This window comes from Lithobates pipiens, unplaced genomic scaffold, assembly GCF_037356315.1.
Source record: "Lithobates pipiens isolate NorthernLeopardFrog02 unplaced genomic scaffold, aLitPip1_a1.2 Scaffold_16, whole genome shotgun sequence".
NCBI classification, from domain to species: domain Eukaryota; kingdom Metazoa; phylum Chordata; class Amphibia; order Anura; family Ranidae; genus Lithobates; species Lithobates pipiens.
Window position 1 is genome coordinate 441,421,080 of NW_027507748.1, and position 10,975 is coordinate 441,432,054.

General features: G+C 46.3%; 1 protein-coding gene across 1 annotated transcript; it reads right to left on the reverse strand.

Annotated features, from left to right (window-relative positions):
* Nucleotides 1–360: 360 nt before the first annotated feature.
* Nucleotides 361–5,187, reverse strand: SOWAHC (sosondowah ankyrin repeat domain family member C). The gene has a single exon (XM_077482688.1). It carries the CDS (start codon nucleotides 5,001–5,003, stop codon nucleotides 3,405–3,407), a length of 1,599 nt encoding a protein of 532 aa, XP_077338814.1. The 5' UTR covers nucleotides 5,004–5,187; the 3' UTR covers nucleotides 361–3,404.
* Nucleotides 5,188–10,975: the final 5,788 nt, after the last annotated feature.

Sequence of the window (10,975 nt, forward strand, 5' to 3'; positions counted from 1 at the left end):
ACTTTGCGGCACCGTACCGATTTCCAAAAGTAGTTCCTGCACTACTTTTGGCGACTTTGGGGGAGAATTCAATATACATCTGTACATGAACCTGCACAGATCCCTTTCAAGTCGTCCCCGAAGTCGGATTGAAATCTGAACCTGCTCGATTTCAAAGCCATGTTCAGTGTGAACAAGGGCTAAAACCTGAACGCTGCATCAGATTTTGCACTCTCCAGTTTTAGAAGATAACCCCCTCTGTGTCCAAAGTTGCATGAAATGTTGCACTAGCATAAACGGAGCCTAAAGCCCCATACACACTATCAGATTTTCTGCCGATTTTTAACTTCAGGTTTACCAAAACCATATAATATGAGGTCAAACCTTAGGAGTTTCAATTTGTATGCAATCAGGCAGGCCCTTGCACTACATGGTTTTGCCTGCCTGTTTGCATACAAATTGAAACACTTAAGGTTTGACCTCATATTATATGGTTTTGGTAAACCTGAAGCCAAAAATCTGCAGAAAATGTGTATGGAGCCTTAAGCTGGCCATACACCTATAGATTATCTGCAGATTTTCTATGGTTAGATGGAAAAAGTGCAACAGATTTCTCCATGTTCACTAAACTGTGTGGATGGAGGAATCTCCCACTTTTTCCATCTAACCATAGAAAATCTGCAGATAATCTATAGGTGTATGGCCAGCTTTAGTCTGGACAAGACTAGATAGATAGATAGATACCATATGCAGCCATTCATGACAAAGTATGACTTGCAATTCATTTGAACACATTGAACCCAATAGGAAATCACCTTTCAAACAGACCCTGACACTACTTTCCTCTGTGGCATAGACAAGAATCATAGTTGCTACTGGCCCCTCTGGTGATTAAAACTTTACTGCTTTGGCATAGTGACCGGTGCCACTAGAATCTGTCCAATCTGACAGATCCAGGTGTGTCAGTTCCTTGTGTCTCTCCCCTGCAATCTTTCAATTCACTAGCATCTGTGGTTCCTAACACAACCTTGCAATTTAAAGTGGAAATAAACTCAACAATTTAACGGTTTTGCAAAATATTTAAATTCAAAGGCAGGCTGTGAATAATCACTATCACAGTTGCTTGTACTCCCAACTAATCTGTCAAGCCATAAAATAGCTGGTGTCATAACTGATCACATGTGCAGCACCATGGCAAATGCAGATCAACCAGTGGCTAATATGGCAGCTTTCTTGGCTGTGTATAGGATAGGAGGGTTTAGTAATACTCGGGCCGGTTCCCACTGCTGCGATGTAAGAAATCGCCTGTGATTCACACATGCAATATCTGCGCAATGTAAATTCAGCCATACAGCGTGTATGGCTGAATTTGCATTGCATTCGGATCAAAGTCGCACAGGACCCTTTTTTTTGGTCCGCACCAGAATTGGATCGCATGGCTGTTCACACCCATGCGATCGGATTCCTGTCTGAGCTGACAGTTCGCACTGTGATAGGCGAGCTGAAATAGGGGCATCATTAACTTTGTACTGACACTCCCAGCAGCTCGCATATGGCAGTGTGAACTGCCTGCGATTTGAATGCGATGTGGGAACCCGCACTGGATTCCCAGGGTTCCCACGTTGCTGCAGTGTGAACCGAGCCTTAAAAAAGGTCCTTTTCACATGGGCTTGCCCATTTGACAGACTCTGCTTTGCTCAACGGGGGATCGCTCCACTGAGCAGGCGGATGACATGTCCGCTCCACTATGCAGAGACAAACCTGTCAGGGCCCCGCTCTCCTCTATGGGGACATCAGATGAAAACAGACCGCCTGTCCGAATGGGACGGATGGAAAAAAGCACCTCCATCCATCTGGATTTGGCAGATCGGATAGCAGCGGACATGTCACAGCTGACATCTGCCGCTCCAGAGATGGTGAATAGAGCATCCACAGGCAGACTTGATCAGAAAGCCCATGTGAAAGGGCACCAGGGTCAGGTTGGTGCTGTAGTAGGCACAGGTTATCAATATTAGACACTCAGGGATATGACACACCTGAAAGTGTCCAATTTAGATGATCCTAGTAGTGGCAGTAAAGCTGGCCATACACCATACAATTTTCTTTAGATTTGCCTTCAACTATGTAGTACAAGGCCCTGCCTGATTGCATATAACTTAAAAGTGCTTAGGTTTGACCGCGTATTATAAGGGTTTGGTAAATCTAAAGGTAAGTTGTACAAGAAAATTGTATAATGTATGGCCAGCCTAAGACAGCCAAACATAAGAGATTGAACCACCAGAGGGGCCAGGAGTGGCATGCTGATCTCACAGAAGCGGTGACAAAGGTCTCTTTCACTGGCCAGTGAACTGAAATCTTATAACAGGTGACTGTAGTTTTTACTGTCTTATGGAAGGATTGGTTTAGTTTTGTATGCCCTTGCTTGAGACAAGGAAAAGTGATTGCAGTTAGTGCAAAAAATAGATTTTCTGTGAAGTACAAGAGACAGCCGACCACACTGACTCCTACGTCATCGCAGCTCATAAGTCTTGGGACTGGGATGTCCAGGACAGACACTGCACTGACGGGGCATTCATCAGCCTGGGCACAAGATACTGCTTGGAGAGACCATAGTAAGTAATAACACCCATTATCCTGAGCTGAGGATAATTGTGGTAGAGTTCACTGCAATCAATGGCCCCCATTGTCCTGTGCTGAGGATAATCAGAACAGGGATCAGTTTAATCAATGGCACCTATCAGCCTGTACTCAGGCAAGTCCTTGCAGAGACCTTCATAAATAGCTCCCGTCACCCAGTGCTGAGGATAGTCCTTGCAGAAACCTTAGTAAATAATAGGCACCCAGTGCTGAGGATAGTCATGGCAGAGATCACTGTAAATAAGGGGCACTCATCATCCAGTGCTTAGGATAGTCATGGTAGAGATCACTGTAAATAAGGGGCACCCATCATCCAGTGCCAAGGAGTGTCATGGTAGCGATCACTGTAAATAAGGGGCACCCATCATCCAGTGCCAAGGACTGTCAGGGTAGAGATCACTGTAAATAAGGGGCACTCGTCAACCAGTGCTAAGGATAATAATGGCAGAGATCACTGTAAATAGGGGGCACCCATCATCCAGTGCCAAGGACTGTCATGGTAGAGCTCACTGTAATTCATGGCACCCATCATCCTATGCAGAGGATAGTCACAACAGGGATGTACTCAGGATAGTCCTTGCAGAGACCTTAGTAAATAGGCACCCATCATCCAGTGCGGAGGACAGTCTTGGCAGAGATCACTGTAAATAGGGGGCACCCATCACCCAGTGCCAAGGATAGTAATGGCAGAGATCACTGTACATAGGGGGCACCCATCATCCTGTGTGGAGGATAGTCATGGCAGAGATCACTGTACATAGGGGGCACCTTAGTAAATAGGGTCCCCATCATCCGAAGACATTAGACTTGGGTCTGTGCCTGATTGGGCTCTTGAGGGGTCTGTCATCGTCATCCTCATGGTCCCTGGCGGACAGGTTGCTATGGATGATCTGAGTCCTGAACCTGATCCTGTTCAGTCGGGGTCTCGCCCTGCTCCCCCCAGAGCCCTTCCTGGTAATGTCGGCTCGGTGGCGCCCCCCTCCGTCCTGCTCATCCTCGGGGAGCTGGCCCAGCCTGTGTACAATGAGTTGGGACGGTAAGACCTTAGAGAGCCGCCATCGCCCTGACCCAGAGCTGGTGCCATCCTCCTCGTCGTCCTCCTCGGGGCCTGGCACTGCCCCGGTCAGAGCCTGGACATCCCGGGCGGTGTCAGGACTCAGGTACTGCCAGGCTTTCCTCCCGCTATAGTCCCGGACATCTACATCGGCATCGTACGCCCCGACCAACAGCTTGATGACGTCCAGGTGTCCGTGCATGGCGGCCAGGTGGAGCGGCGTGTACCCTCCGGAGGCCCGGCTGTTGATGTTGACCGGCAGGCGGTGCTGTCGGGCGTGAGTGAGCAGAGCGGCGAGGAGCTCGTGCTGTCCGTGCTTGGCGGCCCAGTGCAGACACGAGAAGCCGGTGATGAAATCCCTCCGGGTGATGAGGCCGGGCTCCGCCATCAGCAACTCCCGGAGACCTTCCCAGCGGGCCCGGCATGAGCTCAGCATCCAGGCGTGTTCCAGGGGCTCCAGAGACACCGAGCCGCCCCCGCCGCCTTCCTCCTCCTCGTTACCGGACACCGAGGATGAGCTGTGCACCGAGGAACTGTCCGAGTCCCGGAGAGCCGCCCGGAGGAGGACACCCCCTGCACCCCGCCTCAGCTGGGGGGACACTGGCTCCCGGGAGGGACCTCTGCGGCTGTTCCGGGGGGTCCTACCGCTAAGATCTGCCTTCTTCGGGATCTGATCCCCGTCTTCTTCCGTTACCGAGATCCGGGGGGGACCGGCCTGGGGGGACTCCTCTCCGGGACTGGAATCGGGGGACACCCCCTCATCCTCTCCGGTACCGGGCTCAGCTTTGATCTCCTCTCCGGTACCGGGCTCAGCTTTGATCTCCTCTCCGGTACCGGGCTCAGCTTTGATCTCCTCTCCGGTACCTAGCTCAGCTTTGATCTCCTGTACGGTGCTCAGCTCCGCTCTGATCGCTTCTCCGGTGCTCGGCTCATCTTTGATCTCCTCTCCAGTACCGGGCTTATCTTTGATCTCCTCTCCGGTACCGGGCTTATCTTTGATCTCCTCTCCGGTGCTCGGCTCAGCAGGGATCTTCTCTCCGGTGCCCGGTTGTGCTCCTTCCCCGGCGCCAGGCTGTGTCTCTCCTTGCTTCGCCTCCTCCGCCGCCCTCCAGCACCTCTTCCTCAAACACACGTACTTCACCCCGTCCTCCGCCCGCACACTGGCCACCTCATTCACGATGTCTTTGAAGAGCTGGCGGGCGGCATTGCGGGCCTCACCGGGGGGCGGCTCGGTCAGCACGGGCCGGAAATGCTCCACCAGCTGCTGGTTCGGTACCCGGCCCCCCTTCCCGAGTAGGAAGCCGATCACCGTGTCTCGGCTTAGCTCGCTCATGACTGATGTTTAGCGTTACAGGTGGCGGGGAATCACATCGTTGTGGCTCCGCCCTCCCGGGAGGCTCGGCGGGGGCGGAGACGTGTGGGTTGTCATTAGTAACTGGGCCACCGTTGCCTAGCAACCGCCGCCGCTCTCCAGCTGTCTGTGCCTAGCCTGGTACCCAGAGGACTGTACCACCTCAGTGACGCTCGGAGAAAAGGGGGGTGTGACGTAAGTGGTGCGGCCAATCAGAGCGCACCCCTGTGTGTTGCTCCGTCTGAGATGTGTTGTTGATTATGCTGCCAAATCCCGTCCATGTGACTGAGCGCAGGAGAGGGGATAGGAGGGTCGGTGTCTGTATGAGGGGGTACAAAACAATGACCTCTGTTCTGCGTTCTCCACAATAACACACAATTCAATAGAATTTCCCACTGTAAGCAATGAAAGCACCTTCTTTTATGTGCACTGTAAATAATACAAATTAATAAAAATGTAATAGAAATTAATAAGTCTGCCTGCTGCAGGGTTACAGAAAGCAAAGTCACCCTAAGGGGGGGGGGGGGTGAAGCTAACACCTCTAACAGGTATTGTATGTTCAGAACATGCGGCTGCTTAACCTGCACCCCTCCAGCTGTTGTGGAACTACAAGTCCCATCATGCCTCTGCCTGTTGGAGTCATTCTTGTAACTAATCAGTCTTGCAAAGCCTCATGGAACTTGTAGTTCCTAGGTTGTGAAGTTCTGCATGGCGTAACCCTGATGGATTCTCTCCCTATTGGAGCCATGGGAGAGGTGACAATGATGGAATCTAAGGCGTCCGAATCGGCATGGAGTACAGCTGCCTCATATGGGAACCTGTACCTGGGGGGGGTGGGAGCGGGATTTATTTTTTGGAGAGGATTTACAGATATTTTTGGAACAGATACCCATTTGGAGAAGATATATAGACAATGTCTTCCTCATCTGGACAGGCAGTCCCTTTTCTTTTAAAGTCTTAAAACAAACAAATACAATCTCACGTATTCTATGGAAGCTAGTCAACAACTTTTGAACTTTTTAGACATTCAAATCTATGTGAATTCAGATGGACTTATTGGTACCACCCTATTTCGAAAACTGTCTTCAGGAAATTCTCTCCTACATGCCACTAGTTCTCATCCCACTCCTTTAGTAACTAACATACCGTATGGGCAGTATCTAAGGCTCAGAAGGAATTGTAGTGATAATGTACACTTTGAACAGGAAGCGCAGGCCTTGAAAACCGGCCTACAAGCTCAGGGGTACAGCAACTAATGTTTAAAAAAAGCCTATGCCAGAGCTAAAATGGAGGATCGATCGATCCCGATTCAAGGTCAAAAATCTAGAGAATCGGGAAATGAATTAAGGATGATCACTACCTTTTGTGGTCAACACAAGCAAATTCGAGACTTAATGCAGAGACACTGGTACCTCCTAATGGGGGATCCAATGGTCTCTAAACATCTAAAAGGCTATCCAGAAATCACCTATGGAAGGTCACGTTCAATAAAAAGATAAGATTGTACATAGCCATCCCACTACTCCTTCCCTAAGTGCTACCAATGCAAAAGACACTAGACCATGCCATAAATGTGATTACTGTAGATACATCTATGCATCTAGAAGTGTGGTCCTTCCAAATGGACGCATGCATTCCCCTAAATTTTTGGCTACATGCCAATCTATTGGTATTATTTACCTGATGATATGTGAATGTAATGCATTCTATGTGGGGAAAACAAAACGCCCCTTTTTCCATTGGATACGTGACCATGTTTCTTTAGTGCAAAAGAAAAAAATGAAAACACCCATCAGTAGGTATATGGTTCTTTGACACCAGTTTGATGATAGAAAAATGCATTTTTTTGCCATTGAATATATCCCTCCAACCGAAAGAGGAGGTGATTATGATAAGATCCAACTTCGGTGCAAAGCAAAATGGATTTCTGATTTATCTGCTCTCAAACCTCCAGGGTTAAATCACACTTTAAGCTATAAGCCATTTTTATAATAGGGTTTTTTTTTCTCCCCCTGTTGCTAAATGTATTTAATATTTGATCATGTTTGCTATTGGATTGTTAAATAACTCTAACTGTTATAATTATATATATTATATAAATTACAAGAAGAAAATTAATTTTGTTTCGTTCAATGTTTACTATATGCTATGCGTGCCACTTTAAGATACGCCGTGTGGATTTGTTTCCATGTTTGTGAATGTACGGACACCCAGGGCAATAAGGGACAGGTAACTTAATCAATGCTTCCTTTCCTTTTTCAGTAGTTTGTCCTATCGTGCCCCCTGTCAGACTGCCTTTTATATTTTGTTAGCCTTTTTTTGTATCAGGGTTGACACCTGATGGCACCTGTTTGATTCCTTTCAAGCTTCTCTCCTGATTTCAGTTGCCTCTTTATTTTATCTTTGTAGGCACTTAGGAATTTTTTCAATGGCTGCTTTGGTTTTTCACCACTGGCGTCATCCTATGCGCCACCGCTGTTTCAACCGGCGCACATTTTTGGCATTATTCTATGCGCCATTACGGTCCCATTTGATGCATGCGCAAGGGTGTTCCGTATGTGCACCACAGGTGTTTTTCCATGCGTCATTGCCGGCTACGAGTGCGAATGCGCATGACATTCTGGTAACGTCCGCGGCGCAGCGGTGATGTCAGACGCCGCTGCGCATGGAGTAGTAAAAATACGGGGATTTATTTCCCCTATATCTCTGTCAGAAATGCCTGTAAGTAAGGGAGAGCATCATATCGTCCCGACAGCTTCCTATGCTTGAAGCCCATTTTAATTATTTTGGTAAGACCTCCTTCTTTTTGTTACTATAAGCTAGCTAGTTTGTGACTTGATGGACCTTAGATGGAGGTATATCCTCCTTAATCAATCTGTTTAGTTCCTATTCACAGATTACTTTTTCAAGTTTGATCAAGGATCAATGCTTGATCCCCTCAACTTACAACTATTTAAATGTAAGGATACTCTCTGGTATTTCATGGCATTTGGGTTTGCCTTCAGTTGTATTCATTTTGGGGTGCGATGATCTCTATATGAAAGTGATGCACTATTTCTTTCATTGATTCTACTAAAAATTCAATCCTTTAAGGTAAACTATTTTGATTATACTAACCATTATTGGTTATCTATACAATATAGTTTCAGATTCATTTTTTCTCTTTAAATATATTTTTTTATTTGTAGAAAAAATATATTTTTTCAATAGAATTCGATACAAGTATTTATCTACTCTGCATTCCAATTATTGGGCATCAACATACGGATGGCTCTTTGGGCACGCATTATCGTAAAGGTTTACCTTTCTATCTATGATAATTATCTACGCAGCTGTGCTTTGTGGTAAGCCCCCCCCTTTTTTTTCTCAATTGATTATTTGATTATGTTTCTTTTGATTTGTTTAAACAAGATTTGATTACTTTGATTGTTTTCATTTTCAATTTGTAATACAACCCCTCCCCCCCACCCGCTTTTATCGGTGGAGAACAGGGGTGCGGGTAGGTGCTTTATAGTAACATGTTACCACCTAAACACAGGTGTAGCATGTAACATGTTAGAAAAGGTGGACTTATCCTTTAAATTAATTTAGGGCCCATTCACACCAATTGTGGTACATTGCACAGTTTACATTTTTTTTTAAAAACAAACTTTATTGAAATGTCAAAAAATGACATTGCACTAATTTCTTTTGGACACAGAGCAGTGCTAGGCGGTGTATTGTGTTGTGCTGTGCTGTTTTGAAAAAAGCACTGCATGCCATATTTTTTCTCCAGCACACACCATCACAACACGGTGGTGTGAACTGGCCAGGTAGCAGATAAAGCATTTGGCCTTGTCTTGCAGTGGGACTGCACTGGAATAGCTGACCAACGCAGTCCCACTGCTCCTGGTGTGAATGGGCTCTAAGCATTTTTGTTTATTTAACTTTTGAGTATAACCCATAAATAGAGAATATATGTGGAAAAACAATGTGTATGCTGGGCTACACGGTCCCTCTCACCTCTAGCTGCAAGCACCGCTCATCCAGCCATGTGGAACAAATGCAATAGGATCGAAAGGGCTGCACACTTGAAAACTGCATCCACTTCATTAAGAATCTTTAAAACACCATATCCTGCAGCCAGGGGCGGACTGACAACTCATGGGGCCCCCAGGCAATAGGAGATTATGGGGCCCTCAGGCAATCAGAGATTATGGGGCCACACAGTAGACACAAACACACACACAGTATACAATCACACAGTATACACAGACATGTTTCTATTGGCTGAGAAGGTACCGGAGAGGCAGGGCAGCTATAATCTCAGGATTTTTAGAACAAAAGGATGTTGGTAAGGGACATTTCAGAGACAGATGTAAAAAAAAAAAAAACACAAATTTTTACATACTGTCCCTGGTTTTACTGAGGCTGGCAACCCTGATGGGGACCCCTAGTGGCGTGGGGCACTCGGGCAGTGCCCGAGTGGCCCAATGGTCAGTCCGCCCCTACCTGCAGCAGTAGATACTGTGGGAGCAAGGAAACACAGTCAATGCGTTCCACACTGCTAGCACTTATTCAGGAGTAAGTGATTGCAGCTCAAAGTGCGTTGTCTGTGTTTACTTGCTCCCACTGTGTATGACGTTTTAAAGATTATCAATAAAGTGGAGCCTTTGGATCCTATTGCATTTGTTCTATATGTGGAAAAACAGTCAGGGGTGGATGTAAAGGCAAATAGGCTGTTTACTTCGCAAGGAAATTTTCCCTTAGCTTAGTGAATTAGGTGAAGCTCCGCTGACTTCCATCATCCAATCATGTGTAGGCAAAAATACTGTTTTTTTTTTTTAAATTTTTTAATTTTATTTTCATATGATTGGGTATAAAGTAAATATTCAGCACATCCACTAAGCTAAATGAAAATTCCATTGAAAAGTGAGCAGCTTATTTACATTTAGTAAATAAACCCCCTTCAATACCACATGAGAACATAACATTGTAGAGAGATATTTTACTTTCCCATCTTTCCTTATCTTTCTGCCTGACAGGAAATAAAATGTACACACTTTAGTTCCCAGAGGCGTTAGTGATAGGTGTAATTAATGTGGGAACAGCTACAGGTGTGTTTTGTTATCAGAAAACAATGCTTAAGCTGGCTAACAGAATTAAAGAGGAAAGCACCTGATATGAAATCAACTAAGAAAATAAATTTTCGCTAATTATAAGGACTAGCCTGTTCTTCACATTACACAAGTGGACATTAAAATTTCCATTGTACAGTATACATATGTTCAATTTTGCTACATAATCAGACACAACCAGCTTGCACAAAGAAGCAATGCCTTTGGTATTTGTGTAAGCCCCTATACACACAGTCGGAGATTCCGACAACCAAATCCGACGGATTCTGTCCGTCGGATTTTGTCCGACGGATCTTGTCCGAAACTGTTGCATACACACGGTCGGACGAAGTTGTAGGAAAATCCAATCGTTCAGAACGTGATGACGTTATTTTGTTACGACGGGACTCTGTTCAGGCTAGTAGCCAATAGCTTTGTTGTAGGAATTTGATCTGAGCATGCGTAGCACTTTGTCCGATCGGAATTCTCTACACGTGATCGGAGTATGTCCAATCGGACCAGTTTGTCGGAAAATATTTCCAGCAAGTTGGAAAATTTGGTCTGACAGATATTCCGACGGAAACAGTCCGATGCATACCACACACAGTCGGATTATCCGACAAAACGGTCCGATAGGACACATTCCGACGGATTCTCCGACCGTGTGTACAAGGGCTTAGAGGTTATCCACTTCCCGACTGCCCCATAGCTGATATACTGCTACAGGGTGGCTGTCCTGTGCAGAATCACGTATACTGTATATGTGATCCTGCCCCTTCGCCGAGGGTGCATGCGCCGATTCTGTTGTGCTTACTCATAGCAGAAGCCGATCCGCAGGTGCTGACCAATGAATGTCCG